The 26,634-nt window shown below is 47.3% G+C and overlaps 2 protein-coding genes across 4 annotated transcripts; both read left to right on the top strand.

Annotated features, from left to right (window-relative positions):
- Positions 1–93: 93 nt before the first annotated feature.
- LOC125904903 (C2 calcium-dependent domain-containing protein 4C-like) lies at positions 94–1,642 on the top strand. 2 transcript variants are annotated; one of them, XM_049602619.1, is made up of 2 exons: positions 94–654; positions 780–1,642. In XM_049602619.1, the coding sequence occupies exon 2, from the start codon at positions 798–800 to the stop codon at positions 1,407–1,409; it is 612 nt and encodes a 203-aa protein (XP_049458576.1). In that variant the 5' UTR covers positions 94–654; positions 780–797; the 3' UTR covers positions 1,410–1,642. The 2 variants fall into 2 exon arrangements, with proteins under 2 accessions (XP_049458576.1, XP_049458577.1); XM_049602620.1 differs by having other exon boundaries at positions 94–639.
- A 120-nt stretch (positions 1,643–1,762) lies between these two features.
- Positions 1,763–26,262, top strand: gon4la (gon-4 like a). Of its 2 annotated transcripts, XM_049602519.1 has the most exons (29): positions 1,763–2,068; positions 3,970–4,219; positions 4,329–4,561; positions 5,820–5,894; positions 5,988–6,038; positions 6,129–6,182; positions 6,309–6,404; positions 6,502–6,594; positions 6,709–6,861; positions 8,867–9,179; positions 9,273–9,313; positions 10,594–10,709; positions 10,784–10,961; positions 15,216–15,383; positions 15,526–15,612; positions 15,691–15,868; positions 15,983–16,133; positions 19,093–19,240; positions 19,322–19,438; positions 19,992–20,294; positions 20,325–20,384; positions 20,415–20,474; positions 20,535–21,152; positions 23,577–23,654; positions 23,744–23,929; positions 24,020–24,163; positions 24,377–24,621; positions 24,816–24,918; positions 25,008–26,262. In XM_049602519.1, the coding sequence occupies exons 2-29, from the start codon at positions 3,988–3,990 to the stop codon at positions 25,098–25,100; spliced, it is 4,374 nt and encodes a 1,457-aa protein (XP_049458476.1). In that variant the 5' UTR covers positions 1,763–2,068; positions 3,970–3,987; the 3' UTR covers positions 25,101–26,262. The 2 variants fall into 2 exon arrangements, with proteins under 2 accessions (XP_049458476.1, XP_049458477.1); XM_049602520.1 differs by lacking the exon at positions 15,216–15,383.
- The last annotated feature ends 372 nt before the right edge of the window (positions 26,263–26,634 follow it).

Genomic DNA, 26,634 nt, shown 5'->3' on the forward strand with positions numbered 1-26,634 from the left:
GTCACCTGTCCATCACTGTGGGGGGCGGGGCTTGTCCATCAGTGTGTGTGTGTGTGTGTGTGTGTGTGGGGGGGGGGGGGGCACGTCCTCGGTCCTCTGATCTTTGTAATAAAATATATACGGAGGAGAGACAGAGGGACACATGGAGGACACTTAGTTTTCATTAAGGCTGACAGACTAGAATATTAGCAGGTTAGCATGTTAACTGAGGCTATGCTAACATGTTAATGTTCTCATTTCTGATGCAGATGTGAAGAACATGTTAATATTCATGTTGAAGTCTGGTGAATGAATGAATGTGTGTTTGTCAGATTAAAGGAAGAATCCTTAAACGGTCTAATTTGAAGGACGCTCCGTCATCGACCCGCCAAAGGACTTTCAATGTCAAGGATCCTTCTGAGTTTCACGAAGGACTGAGTCCTTCTTTCTGATAAACTCCTGACACGTGTTTAAAATTGTCCAACAACATTAGAGTGTTGAATTGATCATAGGACCTGTAACCGTCTCAGTCTGCTGAGGGTTAATGACACACACCTGGGGACACTCTGATTGGCTGCAGGTCACTGATCACTGATTGGCTCCACCTGCTGCAGCAGCTCATATAAACCCTCAGACCTGAAACACACTTCTGCAGACCAGGTGAGACACCCACAGGTAAGAAGACTCCACTGAGCAGACATGGCATTTTTCCTTTAAAAGCTTTTGGCAATTTTTTCCCCTGCATTTTGTAAAGAAAACAGAGCGGTCCCCAACAGATGAACCTGTCTGTTTTCTTACAGCTCCTCCTCCTCTTCATCATGTCAGCATTTAAATCCAGCTCATCTCTGCGGTCTCTGGTTCTGACTCCTCAGCAGACCCCGACCTTCTTCATCCCCTCCCGCAGTCCGCTCCTCTTCCTCTCCCCACGGCTCCAGCGGACGTCCCCGGACCGGACCGGACTGCTGTCTGACCAGGATGACGACAGTCCGGGAGCTGAGCCCCCACTCAGCCCTGTGGCATCACCCCGCTTCCTGCTCCGCCTGCCACGGGTCAGATCTCCCCGCCATGCCATCCCCACTGCGTCCGCAGCGGACGCAGACACAGACCTGACTACTCGTGCAGCCATGTCACTGCCGCATGTCAGGAAGGTGACCACGCCCTACGGCTTCCGCGCTGTCCTGGCAACGAGCCCATGCACCCGCCGGCGGGAGTCGCTGTTTCACCGGAACAACCCGGTGATGGTGACGGTCACTGACACTGACCCCCAGGACCTGGCGGACCCCCTTCCTCCTCCTGCACATCCCGGCAGGTCCCCGGTGCGTTCGCGGCCCATCAGAGCGCTTGGTCTGCAGGTGATTAAGGAGCTGAAGAGACCTGCAGCCGCCCTGAAGGCTCTGAGTCCCGCCACCAGGAGGACACGCCCCCTTTAACGTCACATGGTCTCTTTATTTGTACATTTTATAACTTAATGTTTCAATAAAACTTTAAAGACCAGTTTCCATGGTAACTGAACAACTTCAAAACGTACACTCTGAAGTAGCCATGACGTCACACAAATGATTGTTGAAGGTCCACAGATATTCATACAGACAAAGGGCCCTTAATATGTTTGGTTTTTTTTTTGTTTGTTTGTTTTTTAACTACGTTTGTGAATAAAATGTTTTTGCCAGAGTAATTTACTAAATTTCTGTCTCTTTTATTAAATATTCTGGGGAATATTTAGCGTGAAATAGAAGTCGTTAATGTTCAAGTGACGCAATGACGCACAGCCGGATATGTAGTTTTACTCAGAAGCATCTCATAGTTGTGGCGGGTAAGTGTGTCTCCGCCGTGAGTTTTGCCGTTAAACCGTTACACTAAAACCACCGGTACCGGGCCGGCAGTGTGACTGTTGGACCGGAGAGTGAGAGGCCGGACCGGCTCACCGGGACACCGGCTCACCGGGACACCGGCTCGGGCTGTAGTCCGTCTGTTGTCATGCTACCGGCAGACAGAGAGTTGTTAGCATGCTAGCTGGAGGGGAGCAGACAGCAGCAGTCTGATACCGTTTACTGGACTGAACACACGGTAACTCCGGTCTGAGCTGACGGTGAGGAGCTAACTGTTAAGAGACAGAAGCTAACTGCTGAGAGACAGAAGCTAACTGCTGAGCGATAGAAGCTAACTGCTGAGAGACAGAAGCTAACTGCTGAGCGATAGAAGCTAACTGCTGAGAGATAGAAGCTAATTGCTGAGAGACAGAAGCTAACTGCTGAGCGATAGAAGCTAACTGCTGAGAGATAGAAGCTAATTGCTGAGAGACAGAAGCTAACTGTTGAGAGACAGAAGCTAACTGCTGAGAGACAGAAGCTAACTGCTGAGCGATAGAAGCTAACTGCTGAGAGATAGAAGCTAATTGCTGAGAGACAGAAGCTAACTGTTGAGAGACAGAAGCTAACTGCTGAGAGACAGAAGCTAACTGCTAAGAGATAGAAGCTAATTGCTGAGAGACAGAAGCTAACTGCTGAGAGATAGAAGCTAATTGCTGAGAGACAGAAGCTAACTGCTAAGAGATAGAAGCTAATTGCTAAGAGACAGAAGCTAACTGCTGAGAGACAGAAGCTAACTGCTAAGAGATAGAAGCTAACTGCTGAGAGACAGAAGCTAACTGCCTGGAGATAGACGCTAACTCTAATAGACAGAAGCTAACAGCTGAGAGATAGATGCTAACTGCTGAGAGATAGAAGCTAATTGCTGAGAGACAGAAGCTAACTGCTAAGAGATAGAAGCTAATTGCTAAGAGACAGAAGCTAACTGCTAAGAGATAGAAGCTAACTGCTGAGAGACAGAAGCTAACTGCCTGGAGATAGACGCTAACTCTAATAGACAGAAGCTAACAGCTAAGAGATAGATGCTAACTGCTGAGAGACAGAAGCTAACTGCTAAGAAAGAGAAGCTAACTGCTGAGAGACAGAAGCTAACTGCTGAGAGATAGATGCTAACTCTAATAGACAGAAGCTAACTGCTGAGAGATAGACGCTAACTCTAATAGACAGAAGCTTACTGCTGGGAGATAGACGCTAACTCTAATAGAAGTTAACTGCTAAGAGATAGACGCTAACTGCTGAGAGATAGAAGTTAACTGCTAAGAGGTAGAAGCTAACTGCTGAGAGACAGAAGCTAACTGCTGAGAGATAGACGCTAACCGCTAAGAGATAGAAGCTAACCGCTGAGAGATAGAAGCTAACTGCTGAGAGACAAAAGCTAACTGCTGAGAGATAGACGCTAACCGCTAAGAGATAGAAGCTAACTGCTGAGAGATACAAGCTAAATGCTAAGAGATAGAAGCTAACTGCTGAGAGATAGAAGCTTACTGCTAAGAAATAGAAGCTATCTCTTAAAGACAGAAGCTAACTGCTGAAAGACAGAAGCTAACTGTTAAGAGATAGAAGCTAGCTGTTAGCTAGCTGACAGAAGCTAACTGCCAAGAGACACAAACTGGCTGCTAATAGACAGAAGCTAACTCTAACAGACATAAGCTAACTCTAACAGACAGGAGCTAACTGCAGACAGGCAGAAGCTAACTGCCATGTATTCTACAGCGTTCTAATGAATGTGATATCACAAGAATGCCTTGAGAAAATTTCCTTAAAATGCAACGTCAATTTGACCCAAGAATGATCTGGTTAGAATAAGGTGATTAAAGGTCAGAGGTCACTGTGACCTTGCATCCATTCCATTCTCATAAACAGGATATGTTAACACCATGACGGGATTTTTTAGATTTAGGCACAACCATTCACTTTGAGTCAATGATGATGTGATTTGAATTTGGAGGTCAGAGGTCACTGTGACCTTGCATCCCTGGCATTCTCATGAATGTGGTATCAGAAGAATGCCAGGAGGGAATTTCTTTAAAATATGGCACAAATGTTCACAGTGTGACCTCACTAATGGATAAACTTGATTGGCTTATCATGTTAATGACATGCGATGATGTCACTGTTTCAGAGGTCATGTTTCTCCAGAATGAGCTCCACCCGCAAACGCTTCAAACTCACCCCGTCCAAATCCCAACCCCCCGCCGCCACAGCCACTGCCCGGAGCGTCAGACCGCCACACTCCAGTCCTCAGCTCAGCTCCCATGATGCTTTGCTGCTGCCGTTTCCTCCTGCAGGGGGCGGAGCTCAGGAGGAGGAGGAGGAGGGGTACCTGCTTGTGGAGGAAGACACCACAGACTCCAGCCTCATCATCACCATGGGTAACACACACACACACACACACACACACACACACACACACAGTGACAGTAGGCGTGTTGCTGTGGTAACGTCATGTTGATGAAAATAATCCTCTCATCTGTGTGTCAGACGACAGTCACGTGGAGGGGAAGGCAGCGAGGAGGAGGGCAGTGAGGAAGAGGAAGAAGAAGCTGACAGAGGAGGAAGAGGAGGAGAGGGGCGGAGCCTCAGAGAGTGAGGAGGAGGAGGAGGATGAAGAGGCGGAGGTAGAGGTGGAGATCGACAGGCAGCTTGACCAGTCACTGGAGACCAAGTCCAAACAGCACAACTTGACCACAGTCAATGTCCGCAACATCATCCACGTGAGTTCATCCAGTCACACCTGAGTTCACCCAGTCACACCTGAGTTCATCCAGTCACACCTGAGTTCATCCAGTCACACCTGAGTTCACCCAGTCTCACCTGAGTTCATCCAGTCACACCTGAGTTCACCCAGTCACACCTGAGTTCACCCTGTCACACCTGAGTTCATCCAGTCACACCTGAGTTCACCCTGTCACACCTGAGTTCATCCAGTCACACCTGAGTTCATCCAGTCACACCTGAGTTCACCCAGTCTCACCTGAGTTCATCCAGTCACACCTGAGTTCACCCTGTCACACCTGAGTTCACCCAGTCACACCTGAGTTCACCCAGTCTCACCTGAGTTCATCCAGTCACACCTGAGTTCACCCAGTCACACCTGAGTTCACCCTGTCACACCTGAGTTCATCCAGTCACACCTGAGTTCACCCAGTCTCACCTGAGTTCACCCAGTCACACCTGAGTTCACCCTGTCACACCTGAGTTCATCCAGTCACACCTGAGTTCACCCTGTCACACCTGAGTTCATCCAGTCACACCTGAGTTCACCCAGTCACACCTGAGTTCACCCAGTCACACCTGAGTTCATCCAGTCACACCTGAGTTCACCCTGTCACACCTGAGTTCATCCAGTCACACCTGAGTTCATCCAGTCACACCTGAGTTCACCCTGTCACACCTGAGTTCATCCAGTCACACCTGAGTTCATCCAGTCACACCTGAGTTCACCCTGTCACACCTGAGTTCATCCAGTCACACCTGAGTTCACCCTGTCACACCTGAGTTCATCCAGTCACACCTGAGTTCACCCTGTCACACCTGAGTTCATCCAGTCACACCTGAGTTCACCCAGTCTCACCTGAGTTCATCCAGTCACACCTGAGTTCATCCAGTCTCACCTGAGTTCATCCAGTCTCACCTGAGTTCATCCAGTCTCACCTGAGTTCACCCTGTCACACCTGAGTTCATCCAGTCTCACCTGAGTTCATCCAGTCACACCTGAGTTCACCCTGTCACACCTGAGTTCATCCAGTCACACCTGAGTTCATCCAGTCTCACCTGAGTTCATCCAGTCACACCTGAGTTCATCCAGTCACACCTGAGTTCATCCAGTCTCACCTGAGTTCATCCAGTCACACCTGAGTTCATCCAGTCACACCTGAGTTCACCCTGTCACACCTGAGTTCATCCAGTCTCACCTGAGTTCATCCAGTCACAACACACCTGACGAGTTAACTAAAACATTCTGACCAACAGGAAGTGATCACCAACGAACATGTGGTGGCCATGATGAAAGCTGCCATCAACGAGACCGAGGCCGTCCCTCCATTTGTGAGTCCTTCTGTTTGACTGTCGTCCAATCACATCGCTTGCTTTGACCTCATTAACGTGATAATTAAGCTGTGTTTTTTATTTTGTCTCCAGGAGCTGAAAATGACTCGATCCAAGTTTAAAGAGGTCGTGGAGAAAGGAGTGGTGAGACACCTCTGTCTGTCTGTCTGTTTCTGACTGTCTGTTTCTGACTGTCTGTTTCTGACTCTGTCTGTTTCTGACTCTGTCTCTCAGGTGATTCCAGCCTGGAACATTTCTCCCATAAAGAAGACAAGTGATGTCAACAAGGTCAAAGTTCAACCAACAAAGTTTTCACTCTGATCAGATTTAAACTGACACGTTTGAGTTAAACCTCTGTCCGTCTGTCTCCGTCCGTCTGTCTCCGTCCGTCTGTCTCCGTCCGTCTGTCTCCAGGCTCCTCAGTTTGTGGACATCCCTCTGGCTGAGGAAGACTCCTCTGATGAAGAGTACCGTCCTGATGAGGAAGAGGAGGATGAGACGGCTGAAGATGTGAGGCTGTGCTTTGATTGGCTGCTGCAGCACAGTGTCATACTGATGATCGATTACTGATTGATTGATTGATTGATTGATTGGTTGATGTGTGCAGACGTTCCAGGAGAGCGACATGGAGAGCACGGCGTCGTCCCCCAGAGGAAGTCGTGTGAGCAGAGTGGACGATGACAGCTGCAGCCCCTGGCAGGTAACCTATACAAACACCTGTTTCATTAAGCCCCACCTCCTCTCTATCCTGGTTGGTGATGACACAGACGTAGAGAAAGCTGTTACAGTTCCCCTCCTCCCCCCCCCCCGTCAGACTTCTCGGAGGCGTTTGAGAGCGAGGCCTGTCTCTATGGGACCTCCCCCTCCTCCCAAAGCCCCACCCCCTAGAGCAGCGACTGACAGCACCTTCCTGGAGAAGCTTCACGCTGTGGAGGAGGAGCTAGCTGTGTGCATGGAGCCCTACCAGGTAACACTCCGACCATTTGACAGATTGTTGTTGTCTCTCTTTCTGTTTCTGACTATATCTGTCTATGTCTGACTCTGTCTGTCTGTGTCTCTGTCTGTCTCTGTCTGACTCTGTCTGTCTCTGTCTCTGTCTGTCTGTGTCTGTATGTCTCTGTCTGACTCTGTCTGTCTCTGTCTGACTCTGTCTGTCTGTGACTCTGTCTGTCTGTGTCTCTGTCTGTCTGTGTCTCTGTCTGTCTGTCTCTGTCTGTCTGTGACTCTGTCTGTCTGTGTCTCTGTCTGTCTGTGTCTCTGTCTGACTCTGTCTGTCTCTGTCTGACTCTGTCTGTCTCTGTCTCTGTCTGTCTGTGTCTGTATGTCTCTGTCTGACTCTGTCTGTCTGTGACTCTGTCTGTCTGTGACTCTGTCTGTCTGTGTCTCTGTCTGTCTGTCTCTGTCTGACTCTGTCTGTCTCTGTCTGACTCTGTCTGTCTCTGTCTCTGTCTGTCTGTGTCTGTATGTCTCTGTCTGACTCTGTCTGTCTGTCTGTGACTCTGTCTGTCTGTGTCTGTATGTCTCTGTCTGACTCTGTCTGTCTGTCTGTGACTCTGTCTGTCTGTGTCTGACTCTGTCTGTCTGTGACTCTGTCTGTCTGTGTCTCTGTCTGTCTGTGTCTGTATGTCTCTCTGTCTGTCTTTCTGACTCTGTCTGACTCTGACTCTCTCTGTCTGTCTGTCTCTGTCTGACTCTGACTCTGTCTGTCTGTGTCTGTCTCTGTCTGTTTATGTCTGTATGTCTCTCTCTGTCTCTCTCTGTCTCTGTCTCTGTCTGTCTGTGTCTCTGTCTGTCTGTGTCTCTGTCTGACTCTGTCTGTCTCTGTCTGACTCTGACTCTCTCTGTCTGTCTGTCTCTGTCTGACTCTGACTCTGTCTGTCTGTGTCTGTCTCTGTCTGTTTATGTCTGTATGTCTCTCTCTGTCTCTGTCTGTCTCTGTCTCTGTCTGTCTCTGACACTGTCTGTCAGGTTTGGCCCACTTGTCATGCTGCTGTGTTGTGCTATGGGCTGTGCAAGTGCTAGTCTCGCGTGACCAGCCTCCCTTACTTCGGAATGCGAGTCTGGGGACATTCGTCTTTCGTTTTGTAATAGAAATGGGTGGGCACATCCAGACCACGTGACGGCGTTGCCATAGGTACGGCACATGTGTTACACGTAACAGAGACGTTGCAGCTCTGCAATGTAGCTGAATCAAATGAAATCATATCCATTTTAATCTCTTCTTGCGATGCACCGAACTCTTCCTTTTCTGTTGTACTATGGACAACAATTCGGGGAACAGCAATTCCAGTGTAAGCCAGTGTAAGGCAAAGCTAATCAGCTGTTGGTCGTGGAAGTATGGAAGTACACAGATATGGATCCAGTCACATCACTGCCGCTGGGAGCCAGCGCTAGTTCTATTACAACTTTCCTATGGGAATGTCCACAGACGACAGAGTCAGCCAGTGTGCTGACGTCCTAGGCGTCTGTGTAAGAGACCATGCAAGTGCTGGAATTTGTTATTTACGTGACAACGCCTGAACGCAACACAGGCTCTGCTCCATTGAATGTGTGTACAGTGCTGCGGGTTCGACCGGGCTTGGTTCTAATTGTCTCGGACTCGGGTCTGGTTTGGTCAGGAAAATGTGTCTCGAGCCGTGTGTGTGTGTGTGTGTGTGTGTGTGTGTGTGTGTGTATACGTACATTGGGGCGGAACACCGCCGTATGCGATACAGAGAGAATTGTAAAGGTGCAACCATGTAGAAACAGAAATGGCATGCCATCATGTAAATACGATAAATAACAACAGCTCTTTAGTTTGTTTAATAAAAGAACAAGGAAAGGTAACCTGACATTACTTCTGTAGTGATCTGGTGCTACATAGAAAATATAATCAAATAAAATTAAATTGACTTGTCTGTCTCTTTCCGACTCTGTTTCTGACCCTGTCTGTCTGTTTGTGACTCTGATTATTGATTGTCGGTGTCTACCAGCCGCTGTCGGAGTCAGAGGATGAAGTGGGGCTGATGGCGTACAGAACGCGCTCCAAGCGTCCTCTACGTGATGTCCCGCTGGGCCGACTGGAGGCGGAGCTCCGAGCTCCTGACATCACACCTGACATGTACGACTCCAGCTCCGCCCACGAGGACAGGGAGTGGACTGATTGGCTGAGAGGCCTGATGACGTCAGACATGGAAAATGAAGAGGAGTGTGATGATGAAGATGATCCAGAGTACAACTTCCTGGCTGACATCGATGAACCTGATGTTGAGGATTACCGTGACGACAAGGCCGTCCGCATCACCAGTCAGTACACACCTGTTTGTGTTTCTGTTGTTGTTGTTGTGTTGTTCTTGTTATATTATCTGTTATTGTTGTTGTTGTTGTTGTGTCCTGCAGAGAAGGAGGTGAACGAACTGATGGAAGAGCTGTTTGAGACGGTGAGTGTTTTCAGTCTGACACATGAGGCCTACGCTGTAGTCTTTACATGTGGCCTACGCTGTAGTCTTTACATGTGGCCTACGCTGTAGCCTTTACATGAGGCCTACGCTGTAGCCTTTACATGTGGCCTACGCTGTAGCCTTTACATGTGGCCTACGCTGTAGCCTTTACATGAGGCCTACGCTGTAGTCTTTACATGTGGCCCATGTGGCCCACGCTGTTGCCTTTACATGTGGCCTACGCTGTAGCCTTTACATGAGGCCTACGCTGTAGCCTTTACATGAGGCCTACGCTGTAGTCTTTACATGTGGCCTACGCTGTAGCCTTTACATGTGGCCTACGCTGTAGCCTTTACATGAGGCCTACGCTGTAGCCTTTACATGAGGCCTACGCTGTAGCCTTTACATGTGGCCTACGCTGTAGCCTTTACATGTGGCCTACGCTGTAGTCTTTACATGTGGCCTACGCTGTAGCCTTTACATGAGGCCTACGCTGTAGCCTTTACATGAGGCCTACGCTGTAGCCTTTACATGTGGCCTACGCTGTAGCCTTTACATGTGGCCTACGCTGTAGTCTTTACATGAGGCCTACGCTGTAGCCTTTACATGAGGCCTACGCTGTAGTCTTTACATGTGGCCTACGCTGTAGCCTTTACATGAGGCCTACGCTGTAGCCTTTACATGAGGCCTACGCTGTAGTCTTTACATGAGGCCTACGCTGTAGTCTTTACATGAGGCCTACGCTGTAGCCTTTACATGAGGCCTACGCTGTAGTCTTTACATGTGGCCTACGCTGTAGTCTTTACATGAGGCCTACGCTGTAGCCTTTACATGTGGCCTACGCTGTAGCCTTTACATGAGGCCTACGCTGTAGTCCTTACATGTGGCCTACGCTGTAGCCTTTACATGAGGCCTACGCTGTAGTCTTTACATGTGGCCTACGCTGTAGTCCTTACATGTGGCCTACGCTGTAGTCCTTACATGTGGCCTACGCTGTAGTCTTTACATGTGGCCTACGCTGTAGTCCTTACATGTGGCCTACGCTGTAGTCTTTACATGTGGCCTACGCTGTAGCCTTTACATGAGGCCTACGCTGTAGCCTTTACATGTGGCCTACGCTGTAGTCCTTACATGTGGCCTACGCTGTAGCCTTTACATGTGGCCTACGCTGTAGTCCTTACATGTGGCCTACGCTGTAGTCCTTACATGTGGCCTACGCTGTAGTCCTTACATGTGGCCTACGCTGTAGCCTTTACATGCTATCTGTGTATGTGTCTTAGCTGAAAGAAGATCTGGCGGGACAGGAAGTGGAAGATGACGGCCATGAAGAGGAGGAGGAGCCACAGGAGGAGCCTCACTCTGTTCAAACGCACACAGCTGAGGAGCAGCACCACATGTGTGTAACACACACCATGACACACACGACCACAGTCAGACATGACTCACTGACCCTCTCTGCTTCCCTCACAGAGGACCAGACGGAGACGGACCAATCACAGAGCTGCGTACAGTGAAGCAGCAGCTGGCGTCCATCAGGAAGAGACAGCAGACACACACACTGTGTAACACACACACACACAGTCCAGAGCCGTACACACTGAAGCTGGGAGGACCGCAGAGGGCCCGCCTCCACCAGCAGCTACAACAGGTACGTACCACTATTATATATGTATACTAATACTGTTTGCATATGTACAGTGCCCTCCAAAAGTATTGGAACAGTGAGTCCAATTCGTTTACTTTTGTTGTAGACTGAAAACATTTGGGTTTGACATCAAAAGATGAATATGGGACAAGAGATCAACATTTCAGTTTTTATTTCCAGGTATGTACATCTGGATCTGATACACAACTTAGAAGATAGCATTATTTGTAATGGAACACAAAATTTTTAGGTGAGCAAAAGTATTGGAACATATAAACTTAAAATAGATTAAAGTGAATGAGACTTAATATTTAGTTGCAAATCCTTTGCTTTCAGTAACTGCATCAGGCCTGTGACCCACTGACATCACCAACCTTTTGCATTCTTCTTTTGTGATGCTCTTCCAGGCTTTCACCGCAGCCTCTTTCAGTTGTTGTTTGTTTTGGGGGGTTACTCCCTTCAGTCTCCTCTTCAGCAGGTAAAATGCATGCTCTATTGGGTTTAAGTCTGGAGACTGACTTGGCCAGTCTAAAACCTTCCACTTCTTGCCCCTGATGAACTCCTTTGTTGTTTTGGCAGTGTGTTTTGGGTCGTTATCTTGCTGCATGATGAAGGATCTCCCAATCAGTTTGGTTGCATCTTTCTTTAAATTAGCAGACAAAATGTTTCTGAAGACTTCTGAGTTCATTTTGCTGCTGCCATCATGTGTTACATCATCAATGAAGATGAAAGAGCCCGTCCCAGAAGAAGCCATGCAAGCCCACGCCATGACATTACCTCCACCGTGTTTCACAGATGAGCTTGTATGTTTGGGATCATGAGCAGATCCTTTCTTTCTCCAAACTTTCACCTTTCCGTCACTTTGGAAAAAGTTCATCTTTGTCTCATCAGTCCATAAAACTTTTTCCCAGAATTTTTGAGGCTCATCTCTGTACCTTTTGGCAAATTCCAGCCTGGCCTTCCTATTCTTCTTGCTAATGAGTGGTTTGCATCTTCTGGTGTAGCCTCTGTACTTCTGTTCATGAAGTCTTCTGCCAACAGTAGATTGTGATACCTTCACTCCTGCCCTCTGGAGGTTGTTGCTGATGTCACTAACAGTTGTTTTAGGGTCTTTCTTTACAGCTCTCACAATGTTTCTGTCATCAACTGCTGATGTTTTCCTTGGTCTACCTGTTCGACGTCTGTTGCTTAGTACACCAGTGGTTTCTTTCTTCTTCAGGACATTCCAAATGGTTGTACTGGCTATGGCCAATGTTTGTGCAATGGCTCTGATTGATTGTCCATCTTCTCACAATTGCTTCTTTTTCACCCATAGACAGCTCTCTGGTTTTCATGTTGGTTCCACCTCTAAATGCAGTCTGCACAGGCAAAATCTATCGTACCCAATCTGAAACTGAGCTCAGACATTCAGTGCTATTTATTGTTTGAATAATCAATGTAATTGGGAGACACCTGGGCAACAAAACACACCTGTCAGTGACATGTTCCAATACTTTTGGAGGGCACTGTATGTATACATATATACGTGTGTGTGTGTGTGTGTGTGTGTGTGTGTTTATGTATGTATATATGTGTGTATACAGTACAGGCCAAAAGTTTGGACACACCTTCTCATTCAATGCGTTTTCTTTATTTTCATGACTATTTACATTGTAGATTCTCACTGAAGGCATCAAAACTATGAATGAACACATGTGGAGTTATGTACTTAACAAAAAAAGGTGAAATAACTGAAAACATGTTTTATATTCTAGTTTCTTCAAAATAGCCACCCTTTGCTCTGATTACTGCTTTGCACACTCTTGGCATTCAGTACATAACTCCACATGTGTTCATTCATAGTTTTGATGCCTTCAGTGAGAATCTACAATGTAAATAGTCATGAAAATAAAGAAAACGCATTGAATGAGAAGGTGTGTCCAAACTTTTGGCCTGTACTGTATATTGGCTTGACCCAACCTGAACTGGGGACATAGTTGAGCAGTGGAAGGAGCACTTTTACCCCCTTTCCACCAAAGCAGTTCCAGTGCTAGTGCTGGTGCTGGTTCTCAGTTGGTTCAACTTGGGAACCAGCTGAGAACCAATTTGCTTTTCCACAACTGGGTGCCACGTCATTGCGTCACTGTATATGTCAGTTACGCTGAACAACAACAACAACAACGGCGGACCACGTACTTGTGCAGCTGTTACTCCTGGCGCTACGAGGCCTCATCAGCATCCAAACACGGCAGATACATCGTATTTATGCTGCTCGACTAGATTTGTATGGACGGCAGTCACGTTCCAGAAGACAGGTAATAACCTAACACGGTTTGTCTCTTAGTAACACTGAACATGAGATTGTTATGCTAGCCTTTATTGTGAGCTAACGTTAGCTGGCAGAGCACAGCTAATTCACAATGCAAATGTGTTACGTTATGTGTTGTGTACTTATTTAGACCACTGAGGGCTTATTGTAGTTTCAGCGGGACAACAGAGGATGCTTAGCTATTGATTTTAGTATTGATCACTCTCCACTCAACATGCTTATTTACCTTTTCATTTTTGTCCTACCCCATGCAGAGCTGGCTCATGAAGCACTTTAGGGACACTGGCAGATTGACCCCTGAACAACACACCTATAACTACAGATTAAGCAGTGCACGGTCAGTTGTGGAAATGGCTTTTGGGAGACTGAAAGGACAGCGGTGGCGCCTCCTAAAAACCTGCCATTCAAATGTTTGTTATATTTAGTTCTGGTTGTGTATGCTGCACATGTTTTGGCTGCTACTCTCCATTGTTTTTGCTGTTTTGTTGCTGCTTACCTGACTCCTTTTACCTGTGTTTGCTGGACTACTTCATGTCACCAATATTGTTTCATCCTTCAGTTCAGTAAATTCATATAAATGATTATGGCTGTCATGGTCTCATTTCTTTATAAACACAGTGACTGAAGACATCTGTGAAAAGCATCTTCATAAATGGGTAACCTGTTGAGGTCTTGACTTGTTTTTACTAGCTTTACTTGAACTTATTACACAGTTAAATTGTACATCATTAAGTGACAACATACAGAAGCAGACATGTCTCTTTAGATTTTTTTTTTTATTTAAATACAAAAAATAAGCTAATGATAAAAGTGACAAGTGTGCATTGAATGTGCAAAACTAAAACTTTCCATGAAGAAACACACTGGTGTCAGTCTCCACCTTCTGCAGCAGGGCATCATTCAGGTCCTTGTTGTGTAGCTTTGACCTGCTGCTGGATGGTGTTGGTGAGCTGCAGTGGAGTAGCGACGTTAGCTCGTAGTTAGCATCGTCTTGTTCGATGGCAGATAAGTCTGTAGACCACATGAAAAACAGCGCTTTAAACAGTGACTTGTCCACTACACATTATACAATGTTTAGCCAACTGAAAGTGGGGCTGGCAGGTGAGCCCATGGCTAAGTAACTTGCTAACGTTAGCTAATGTTAGCAAGGCTAACCTGTTGATTAGTTGAACATTAACCCGAGCAGACATCACAAACAACAGCTGTGTCCCAATTTAGGACCACATCCTCCGAGGGACACGGGCCTAAATTGGGACACAGCTGTTATCTGAAGAAACTGGTAAAACTAAACAACTATATGCAAGGCGAAAATGTTTGAAAACAAACTTACCGGGGTCTGTTTGCGCTTTCGTCCACCATCGCCTCCAGCATTCATTGCAGCGGTTGAGCAGCTCAATAACCCCGCCCCCTTCCCCGTGACGTATTGGTTCTTTCTTCTAGTCCAGCAAAGAACTGGTGCTACTCTGGAACCAGTTTTTCTGGCCCAGAGCCAGTTCTTTTGTCGGTCGAAACAGGAAAACCGGTTCCAAATTAAGCACTGGCCCAGAACCAGCACTGGAACTGCTTTGGTGGAAAAGGGGTATTTGAGGAACTCCTGAACACAACCGTCAAGTCCTCCTTGGAGGAGGCAAAGCCTAAAGACTTGGGGGAACTCTCACCCATATCCCTTGCAGAGGTTTGAGATTCACCCTGAGATGCTGAAGGCTCTGGACATTGTTGGGCTCTCTCTGCTGACATGCCTTTTCAGTGTCACATGGAGGTCCGATACGGTGCCTGCAGAGTGGCAGTCCAGGGTGGTGATCAAATCACACTGCTCAGCCTCCCAGGTAAAGTTTACTCCAGGGTGCTGGGAAGGAGGCTCCGACCAATTGTTAAAGCTCTGATTCAGGAGGAGCGATGCAGATTGCGTCCTGGCAGTGGAACAGTGGACCTGCTCTTTACCATTGCAGGGCTGCTGGGAGGGTTGTGGGAGTTTGCCCATCCAGTCTACGTGTGGACTTGGAGAAGGGTTACGACTGCGGGTGTCTTTTGGGGGGTACCAGGGTCGCCGCTACGAGCCATCTGGTTCCTGTGAGAGCTGCATCTGCATCCTCGGTGTAAAGTCAATCACGTTCTCGGTGGGTGTTTTACCTCCGCTGCTGTTGTCCCACGTCACTGATCAGGATCAAGATCTCTAGGCGCAGCCAGGGGATGATGGGGTTGTACCTATTTCAGTGTATGTATACATACAGGTTATTAAATACTGTGTCTGTCCCTCAGCATGTCCAGCTGCTGACTCAGATTCACCTGCTGAGCTCACCTGTGGTCAGACTGCAAAGCGAGGCCGAGACCACCCGACAATTCCTGGTAACACTCACACACTCACACACACACACACACACACATGTGAACACAAAGATTCTGAATGTCTCCTCTGTGTCTCAGTTTGAGTTGGACCTGTTGGCTCAGAGGGGTGAGCTGCTGATGTCATCAGGATGTCCCGGTTTCTGCAGCGCCTTCAGAGCCTCCAACCTGCAGGGGGCGCTGCAGCTGCTGGAGGAGCTGCAGCAGACTCCCATCAGCCACCAGCAGCAGCACCACCCTCCGGACGCCAGAGGACACAGTGAGTACGACGAAGACTGCATCACGGCTTCACCTGGTGGTGCGTTCAAGGACCCTTAGATGAGTCGTGATGTGAATGTGGCAATGATGTGTGCGTTTTTGTGTGTTCGCACAGTGCGTTGTTACCCCGTCCTGCCAACTGAACTTGCCTGGCTCTTTGCCACCCGTCTGGTCTTCCTGTACCCAGAGCTGCTGCCCTGCGCCAGCCTGGACCCAGCTCTGTACTGCCCCCGCAGGACGGCGGCGTTCACTGCAGCTGAGGACTGGTATACATACATACACACACACACACACACACACACACAATGGCCGCGTTTCGCAGATCCAGTTTTGAAGATCTTAGCGCTAAGAGCTTCTTAAGAATGCTCTTAAGCCTCCTGTGAAAGAAAAACGTGTTTCCCAGATCGCTCTTAGCGTAACCCTATGGGCCCTAGGCGTTTTTGGGGTATTTTTACTGTCTTTACTTCTAAGCTCATATCACAGTCATTATAAAGGCTACATACACATGCTATATCTTGTTTTTTTCAGGACAATCTGGGCTATCCAGATTTGCCATCATTCCATGTCCTTCTATGTGCCTGTATTTTATATTAATTTTTATATCAATGAAAAAAACAAATCCGTGTGACTAAATTCTTACATTTTTACATGTATCTCACCATAGCAAGTTGGAAGTTGACATATTCTGCCATATATGAAGAGGGGAGACTCTCTGGAATCTGGCAATATAAGAACCATGATGCTGGGACATTCTGTCACTACACAGCTGTCCAAAACATGTGGTTTGTGCCAGGCAGACATGACTGATTTGATGGATTTATAGCATGATGGGATGGCAGCACAATGATGTGTGTGGTATCATTGGAAAGCTCTAGTCCTGTGCTTTCATGTGATATATTGGTAAATTGTTTATTTATGGGATAGCCCCTTGAGATGAATCATCTCGTTTTCGAGGGGGTCCCAAACAAAGAGACAAACCAGACAGTAACATGGCAAGACAATCTGTACAGAACTGACGATACAAAAAGAAATACAGTACAGACATTAAGAAAAAAAGACAAATTGACACAGACAAAACCCAGACATTACAAAAAGCTCTCCCAGCCTAACACCCCCCACCCCCAGATACAGATATATGTATAATATTTGTTAATGTGTGTAATATGTGTGGCATTTCTGTGCGCGCCTGCATTCGCGAGTAATCCATCCAAGAGTAATGTGTGTGCAGAGCTGAAAGCTCTGTTATTCATGATTTTAGTATAACTTTATCTTTTTTTATTTTCGCCATGAAAACATTGGACTACCGACAAGTGCTTGGTCTTGTCGGAAAGCTACAATTTCGCTGTTTCACGTGATATGCGTGGCTTCTCGCTATGACGCACGGTTGCGGAGAAAATCAATAGAGAAGAACAGGTGTGAATTGTTCGGGCCCAAAGGGTTAAGAAGATCTTTCACTAAGAAGGAGTTGTACGATCGAGCGAATATTACACTAAGCAAGGAGACGTTAAAACAGTGTGCACCGTATATATTTTGATCTATTTCATACTTCAGATTTATATTGTTGAGCATTAATTGGTGACAGAAAATAACAAATTTCACAAGTTACGCACCGAAATCTGGAGGAAAAATAATAATAATAATAAGAAAGATAAGAATGAGGAATAACAAGTGTGTTCCTGTATGTGCTGCGCGCATCAGGCACACAAATAAAATGAATCGTCATGACTATCATTTATCATAACTTGTCCGCACATATCCCACATATGCATACACGTATCAGGTAGTTTACCGCAAAAATGTGTCAGGGCTCAACAGAAACACATCCACCCTCCAAACCTGCGACATTCAGACATCAGGCAACTGACAGGTGTAACTGAGCTCAGCTGGAACCTCATCAAGGGACGCTCCACCCACTACTCTACATAAAGACGTTGCCACATCACACATGTTCCCCCAGGACACCTATCCCCCCCTCGATGCCCTCAGACGTGGTCTTGCCACTTATTGACATGACCCTCTCCTCGTCAGGGGTGAGGGTAGTGTCACCAGGTCCATCACCACCTGTGCCCTGGCTCTCTCGCCTGCCACTTGCAGCCCTATTTTTCGTTTGGCTCTGAAACTCCTGCCACTTCTTTCTCACTGCCACCCAGTCTCGCAGGCCACAGGGGCTGGAGGGAGCCATTGTTTCGGCGATGGCGTGCCAAATACGGTTCTTGGCCACTAATATTTTTTTTTGCCTTTTGTTCTGCCAAAGAGTGTGTCCCACTGCTGCCATACTTCATCCACCAGGATGGTCATCTCCTCTGGGGTGAGTGCAGATGACCACTTGGCCCGCTTGCGCCTCTGTCTAAATGTGTGCGCCTATACCCACAGGTCATTTTATATCTGCATTAACCAATTGCTGTGCGTAAATGGGTGTGATTGCTACTTGGATACACCTGTTACCTGTAATTACACACACGCGCAGCAGGGAATTAGTGCGCTGGGTAGCAGCTGTGTGTTTTCACACATCCACTCATGTCACATTAACTCTTTTACAACTGTCAGTGTGCTGCCTGTGTGTTTTCACAGTTTATACCTGGGGTGTTGTCTAATTCTCAGTGGAGATTGATGTAATCCATAAATCTGTCAGTTGTGTCCTTCCGTGAACCGGTCACGTTAAGAAGATCATTAGCAGAGACACAGCGTTGATGAATGCAAGTAGGACACAATGCAGGTCCTGAAGTTCATTTGTCCGTTCATCTTATATTTCATATAAATATAACACGTCCTCATGATTCTCTTACCAAGACTACTTCTTATTTAGTTGTAGTCTTGTTTTCATCATGACAATAGGTCATTAACAAATGTTTATCGTCTTAGTTTTTCATTAGAATTATTAGAACACACACACACACGAGCAGCAGGGGATTAGTGCGTTAGGTAGCAGCGCTGTGTGTGACTTATGGCTGATGAAGTGGTGGCTGATCGATGTGTCTGACATCCATTGATTTAGTTTCAGCACTGCGGTAGCAGACAGCTCCTGTTAAGAGCTTCTTAAAGAGCGATCCTAAGAAGGGCATTAAGAACTCATCTGGGAAACACTCTTATCTTAGCGACCCTTCTTAGCTAAGACGTTCTTAACTGAGCTCTTAAGTCCTAAGATCGCTTTTAACTGGGAAACGCGGCGAATGCCAGTAGACGTGTAGCTGTGGTAATGTAAAAGGTGTCACGTTGTCTCATCAGCCTCCTGGTCCTCGGCCTCAGAAACATGGAGGGGTCATGTGACCCGACGAAGCTGGTGTCTCAGTTCCTGCTGAGGAAGACTCTGGTCCAGGTGAGGCGGAGGATCCTGCAGTGCTGCAGACCTGGTTCCCCTGACAACATTGTCAAGGTAACGTACTGAGGACGACGACCTCCAGCTGATGTCATGTGACCGTGTGTCGGACTCACAGGTGTGTGTGTGTCTCTGCAGGCCTTCAGGTACCAGCGGGTGTTGTGGCCAATGATGGTGGCGTGCCGGCCGGTGGAGCCGTCAGAGCAGCGCCCCCCAGTGGAGAGGGAGGAGGAGTCAATGCCCCTGTGGCTGCTGGTAACTTCCTGTTGTGCTCTCACACCTTCACACCAACAATAGCTGACTGGAGGCATTTCGTGCACACGTCTCAAGAAGGTCAAAGGTCAAGGTCACTGTGACCTCATCTGTCTCATTCTTAACAACAGCTGGGGGAAATTTCTTCAAATTTGGCACAGATGTCAACGATGAGTGACAAATGAACCGATTAGAATTTGGTAATCAAAGGTTACGGTAACTGTGACCTTGCGTTTGTCTTTTTCCAGTGAATGCAATATCTTAAGAAGGCCTTGAGGGACTTTCCTCAACTTTGGTGTCAACATCCACTTCGATCTAAGGATAGCCCGATTAGAATTTGGACATGTAAGGTCAAAGTCACTGTGAACTTGCGTTTCAATATTGATAAAGTGTTATCTCAAGAGCACCTTGAAGGAATTTACTTAAATTTGGCATGAACGTCCACTTTGAGTCACAGATTAAGAATTTAGTAATCGAAGGTCAAAGGTCACTGTGACCAGAGCCGTACACGCTGAAGAGACTTTGTAATAAATAAATCTGTGCCCCCCCCCCACAGAGGAGCCTTCCTGTCATCTACCCAACCATCAGAGACTACAACAGCCCCTCTGGCTCCGCCCCAGAGGCCCTGCCCCCCTGCAGGTCAGGTGGCGCCCGCCAGAGTCACATGACCCTCCGACGCTCCGCGTCCCAAATCTACAGCTTCCCTCCTGGCACCAAGTACCCGCCCCGCCTCCCCAAACAGCTCGACTTCAGACGCATCGGCTTTGTGCAGCTGCAGCAGCCCCTCCCCCCTCCTCCCCCTGACACCTCCCCCCTCCCTGACAGACAGGTGGACGCCTCCCCCCTCCCTGACAGACAGGTGGACGCCTCCTCCCTCCCTGACAGACAGGTGGACGCCTCCCCCCTCCCTGACAGACAGGTGGACGCCTCCCCCCTCCCTGACAGACAGGTGGACGCCTCCTCCCTCCCTGACAGACAGGTGGACGCCTCCCCCCTCCCTGACAGACAGGTGGACGCCTCCCCCCTCCCTGACAGACAGGTGGACGCCTCCTCCCTCCCTGACAGACAGGTGGACGCCTCCTCCCTCCCTGACAGACAGGTGGACGCCTCCTCCCTCCCTGACAGACAGGTGGACGCCTCCCCCCTCCCTGACAGACAGGTGGACTGCCCACAAGCTCTCAGGCCTCCCCAGGTTCTCCTCCGCCGCCTCCTCCTGAGCAGGACTGACACCCCCCCTGACGTCATCAGCACCGCTACCGTCTGCATGACAACCAGAGATCGAATTAGGCACCACTACAAGACCCTCGCCAGCCTGAGGAAGAGGAGAAGGAGGAAGGGAAGGAGGAGGTCGTTGTCTGCTTCACCTCCTGCCCAGAACAGAGGAGGAGCGAGGAGGAGGGAAGGAGAGGATGTAACTCCTCCTCTTCCTCTAGAAGGTCCCGCCCCCTCACAGGTGGAGATGCAGGAGGGTGATGATGTCATCAAGACAAGTGAGGAGGAGGGGGATGAAGAGGAGGAGAGCGAGGTCCTACTGGCGCTCTCTGAGTCCTCGTCCAGCTCAACAGAAAGTGTGGCAGTTGAGAAGGAGGCAGAGTTAGAGAGTGGACAGGAAGCGACCGTGACACCATCCAGAGCAGCAGCAGCAGCAGCAGAAGATGATGATGATGATGATGATGAAGGAGAGGCATCTTCAGATGAGTCCATCCTCCAGCTGCAGGTCAGTTTAAACCTGTTAAAACTCAGAGTCCTTGAATTGGGGGACTTTGAGAGCGACTTTGCAAACACAGTGTGAAACAATGCACTGATCACGAGGAATATAGTGATGCTGCACATCAAATTAAACAGCAGAACCTACACGGCTGTAAAACCCTTTTTACACGCCCCAAACACAGCTCAAACAGCAACTAAATAAACAACAACAAATCCAACTCCATACAGCACCAATATCCCGACCCACTCAGTATATTCTGGGCTATAACTTGACCACACATTCAAAACACACGCCGTTCATCTCAAATGAAAGCTGAGACTCCGCTGTGTTCACACATATGCACCAAATCACTCTACCACAAACCATCAGAGACCTACAGGCCAAAGAACAACAACAGAAATCTTTTCACCAAAATATATTTGTAATATCTCTCTTACCTTGTTGTTTTTGCTGTGAAAAGCACATTCTGCTGTTGATTCACGTTTCGTTCCCGTATTACCGGATGTGGTCCGTCATTCAAATGAGTCCGGGTGGAAAAAAAGGTTCTGGGGGAACCAAAACAATGACCACTCACAGCAGCCGACATCACCACACAATGCGTTCTGTTGACTCTGATTGGCTTATAGTGCTGTCAGTCATGTTTTGGTGGGTATAGGGTCATTCAAAAATCACAAGCAAACACAAGAATTTTGGAGAGCTTGCCTGAATTTTCTGTACTAAAACCTCTCTAATATTGTTCTGCTTCACTTTATCAGAATCAACCTTTGCAGAGTTCATGTTCACATGTTGTACCATGATGTGATCGAGGTTTAGAGCTGCAGCTGCATCGTTACAAACTGATACTCATCCTGAAAATGCTTTTTGTTTTAGGTGAACCTCAAAATGTTTAATTTGTGCTGTGTGCCATCTTCATCTACTCCTCACATATAACACACACACTGATATTTACACATCTTAACAAATCTCACAAGTGTTCCCTTTACCATGACACCAAAAGCACTCAAATAGCAGAGTCCTATAAAATAGGCTCAGGGCTTAATTAAAGAGAAATCATTTCTTCTTCTGTGCTTTAAAGTCGCATCATAAACATTTTATTAAAGGGATAGTGCACCCAAAAATGAAAATTCAGCCATTATCTACTCCCCCATATGCCGAGGGAGGCTCAGGTGAAGTTTTAGAGTCCTCACATCACTTGCAGAGATCCAAGGGGAGAGGAGGTAGCAACACAACTCCACCTAATGGAGGCTGACGGCGCCCCAGATTCAAACGTCCAAAAACACATCATTGAAACCACAAAATATCTCCATACTGCTCGTCCGTAGTGATCCAAGTGTCCTGAAGCCCCGACATAAAAAGTTGTTTGGAAAAACCTCATTTGAACTCTGTTTTTAGCCTCATTGCAGCCTGTAGCTCTGACTGCCTCTCTGGGCACCGTGCTCATGTGTGCGCTCAGGGTGATCGGTGATGCACGGTCTCTGAAGAGCAGCAGTCTCGTCAGTACTGATGTCCAGATTCTCAAGTGCAGGCATCGCCAATTCCCAGTCTGAGCAGCAAAGACTTTCCTCATCCGTTGGCATTGCTTTGCATTTGAAACAACTACACCACCAGCGAAAGCATGAGCTTTGCTCACCTGTGTTTACATCACGTGACACGTGCACCACAGGGAGAGACAGCAGAAACCACAGAGCTAAAAGATAATTTGCACTACGGTCTTTTAGCAAAGGACAGCCCAACATGTCTGAAGACTTTGAAACTGAGGAGGAACAGCATTTCTTTGTTGAGCCGTATTTGTTTGAGCCCGAGTATACGGATGAACTCAGGCTACTGGACGAAGCAGCCGCCGCAGCTCATGAGCCTAACCCTCAGCCAGCTGCAGAATACCGGAGTCGAGCACTGGAAACCTGGTGGTGTAGTTGTTTCAAATGCAAAGCAATGCCAACGCACCCTGAGTGCGCACACGTGAGTGCGGTGCCCAGAGAGGCAGTCAGAGCTACAGGCTACAATGAGGCTAAAAACAGAGTTCAAATGAGGTTTTTCCAAACAACTTTTTATGTCGGGGCTTCAGGACACTTGGATCACTACGGACGAGCAGTATGGAGATATTTTGTGGTTTCAATGATGTGTTTTTGGACGTTTGAATCTGGGGCGCCGTCAGCCTCCATTAGGTGGAGTTGTGTTGCTACCTCCTCTCCCCTTGGATCTCTGCAAGTGATGTGAGGACTCTAAAACTTCACCTGAGCCTCCCTCGGCATATGGGTGAGTAGATAATGGCTGAATTTACATTTTTGGGTGCACTATCCTTTTTAAGATTTTGGATATTAATTGAGCAGGTTTCACACACAGGTGTAACATAAATGAGGTTAACTTGTGTAACACACTTGTGTGTGTGTGTGTGTGTGTGTGTGTGTGTGTGTGTGTGTGTGCGCGCAGGAGGAGGAGTCCTCAGAGGATGATGAAGGGCAGAGGAAATGTGAGGACGAGGCGTTCGCTCAGGATTACCTGCTCAGAGTGAGTTCATCACTGACGACAGACACATCACACACATCAGTCACCACATAACCAGGTGTGTGTGTTTGTTCTTCCTGTTTCCTGTGCAGGTGTGTGATGCGGTGCAGGTGTCCCCAGGCGTCTCTGAACAGCTGCTGCAGCTGTTGGATCAGTCCTCGGCGGCAGCGGCAGAGGTTCTGTACAACGGACTGAAGTGTGTCCTGCGGCCGTGGCCTCAGCTGACCAGAGACTTCGCCGCCTTCCTGAGTCGAGGACAGGCCCACCGCTGTGGGCTGGTGGGTGACATCACTGTTACCTCACAGTGTGCTCAGGTACACACCCAGCCTGTGTTAACTCCTCCTCTTCTTCTGTGATGTCTCTGTCAGCTGGAGGAGCAGCAGCTGTTTGAACGCAGCCGGCGGTTTCTGCGGCTACTGGGGCGGAGCCTGGGAGAAGGCTCCTCCCTCTACCAACATGTGGTGTCAGTGCTGCAGGCAAGCTCCACCCCCCCACCTGAGGACATGGAGCAGGTACTCACAACTTGTTTTGTTTTTTTATCTATAAAGGCGAAAATGCCCCAAAAAAATCTTAAAATAAAAAAACGAAACTTGTAAGTAAAGTTTTACAAAGTCAAACACTGAACATTTGAAAAATAATAAAATGTCTTAATAAATGTCGATAAAATGTCTGAAAAATTTGTATTAAAACGTCGGGGGAAAAGTTATTGATCTCTGTCCTTTCAGATCTCGTCTCTGCTCAGACGCCACTCTGACCTGCAGGAGGAATTCTGGGAATTCTTCAAACAGCTTCACGGCCAGTCGTCACCAGTAGCAACTGGCCCAAAGACCATAGAGAGGGACTGCATCACCCAGAATCCTCCAGACGGGAACAGGAAGAGAGCTGAGGCGTCTGATGAGTTGGAGCGACCCGTCTGTGCCAAAAACATCTCCATGACCTCGAGTGGAGAGAAGGTCATCGTCTGGACACGGTCAGGACACACATGAACACACTCTAACACACAAACCTCCGCTTGGAGTCATGGGTAACCTCATTAAATTTAGTCAACAAAGGTCAATGTGACCTTGTGTCTCAGTCTGGTGAATGTGCCTCCTCAAGAACACCAAAACGTTACTTTTTACGTTATCACAATGTGAGTTTAATGATGAGCTCTTCCTGTTTCAGTGAGGCAGACCGCGCCATCCTGACAGCCTGTCAGCAGAGAGGAGCCAATCAGAAAACCTTCAGACAGGTCTCCACCCAACTGGGAAACAAGACCGCCCAACAGGTGAGAGGAGGGCGGGGCCTCAGCGTCAGTGTATGCTCTCAGCCTTTCTTCCTCTGTAAATATTAATGGCTACTTCCTGTTTCCTGCAGGTGAGCCGGCGCTTCTACGACCTCATGAACCTTTTCCACTCCGCCTTCCAAAAGGGCCAGCCAATCAGCCGACAGGACGCAGCCCGGGACTGAATGCGTGGCCAGTCAGAGAGGAGAATGTGTTCCAGATGGAAAATGTGTCGTGTTTCCGTTACACCCAGACAGTGTTACTATAAGCTAATAAAACGTGATCCATGAATGTATCAATGACTCTGGAACATGTTCCGTGTTCAGGAACGTGTTACTGGAATGAGTTCTACGAGAGAGGTTAAAGGTCGGTAGAGTTCTTAGATCTAATATGAGTCACTGTGAAACGCTCATGAATTTGCCAATCCAAGGGTATTGAAGGAATGGTTTGCCTTACTCTGCCTCTGATTTGCTTACCCTAACGTTGTTACCCTGACCTTCTTACCCTGACCTGCTTACCCTGACGTTCATACCCTGACCTTCTTACCCTGACCTGCTTACCCTGACATTCATACCCTGACCTGCTTACCCTGACCTGCTTACCCTAAACCTAAACCTAAACAATCATGCAAACAGAGCCAACAAGTACTGGCCAATCGGAGGGTATGTAGGGTGGGTTGTTCCTTCGCTACCCTAGAATACGCAACTATGTTGGTAGAACTTGTTCTTTGGGCAAATAAAAACTCAGTACAAAGGCATTTTTAACGTTCTCATCAGATTGACCGTTTCAGTGATCGTCCTGATCCCATGACAGGGACTAGGGAACGTTTCGAAGGTTCTCTCGTTCAGAACCAACAGATTGTTCCATCTGTTGGAGGTTTGAAGGAACCAATCGCAGCTCTCCATCCTCGTCTTTATTTATATTTAATGATTATTTATTGTTAATTTATCATCTCTGATCTCACCGTGACTCTGCCTTCTGGGAAACAAGGGGGCGTGGCCGCAGTGAGGTCAGGAAGGAAGCGCTAAAACAAACAAACTGTGAAAAAAAACTTTCAACAAGTTCTCATTCAGAATTTCTTCCGTCTGTTTTAAAGTTCCTTAGTGTTTTGTTTGCTTGTTTATTTACACCATTAGTCTTCCCATGATGCACTGGGGTTAAACTGCCCCATCAGTCCCATGATTCCTAGTGGCCTTATGTAGGTATTAGTGTAGGAAGTACTGATGTTTATCTTGGTGTTAGTGATCCTGATGTGCTACAGAAACTTTTTATTCATATTGAATATGAATGAATGAATAAATGAAGGTCAAAGGCTTCAATAAAACATTTTTACATGGTTTTCAAAAAGTTTCTGATGATTTTATTTTTTGATGATCAGATGAACGAATGAATTCAACAAGAAAGTTTAGTTTCATGTGAATTTTTATTTAGTTTGATGCAAAAACATGCCAGCTGTTGCATTAATACAATAATGTGTAGTATTATTGTGGAGTTTAAAAATTAACTTGCTGAATGTTTATATTTTGTAAATTTCTTTTCTAAATGTATTTTTTGACTCAATGTAAAATTATACATAAAATTGAACTTTTTTTAATTTATCGAACATATTTACACAAAAGAAGTGTCTATCTAAAACAACAATAAGAAATTAAATTCCATAAACTAAGTAATAACATTAATTGTTTGTATTTCACAATATCATATATATTTATTTATTAG

This window comes from Epinephelus fuscoguttatus, linkage group LG17, assembly GCF_011397635.1.
Source record: "Epinephelus fuscoguttatus linkage group LG17, E.fuscoguttatus.final_Chr_v1".
Classification (NCBI taxonomy): Eukaryota; Metazoa; Chordata; class Actinopteri; order Perciformes; family Serranidae; genus Epinephelus; species Epinephelus fuscoguttatus.

What these genes read in the sequence shown, in the direction of transcription:
- LOC125904903 (XM_049602619.1), top strand. Translation starts at nt 798, where the DNA reads ATGTCAGCATTTAAATCCAGCTCATCTCTGCGGTCTCTGGTTCTGACT.
- gon4la (XM_049602519.1), top strand. Translation starts at nt 3,988, where the DNA reads ATGAGCTCCACCCGCAAACGCTTCAAACTCACCCCGTCCAAATCCCAA. An exon ending in GCTGAGGAGCAGCACCACAT is followed by an intron (nt 10,710 to 10,783) that starts GTGTGTAACACA and finishes CTTCCCTCACAG; the next exon opens with AGGACCAGACGGAGACGGAC. An exon ending in AGGCCCACCGCTGTGGGCTG is followed by an intron (nt 23,930 to 24,019) that starts GTGGGTGACATC and finishes TGTCTCTGTCAG; the next exon opens with CTGGAGGAGCAGCAGCTGTT.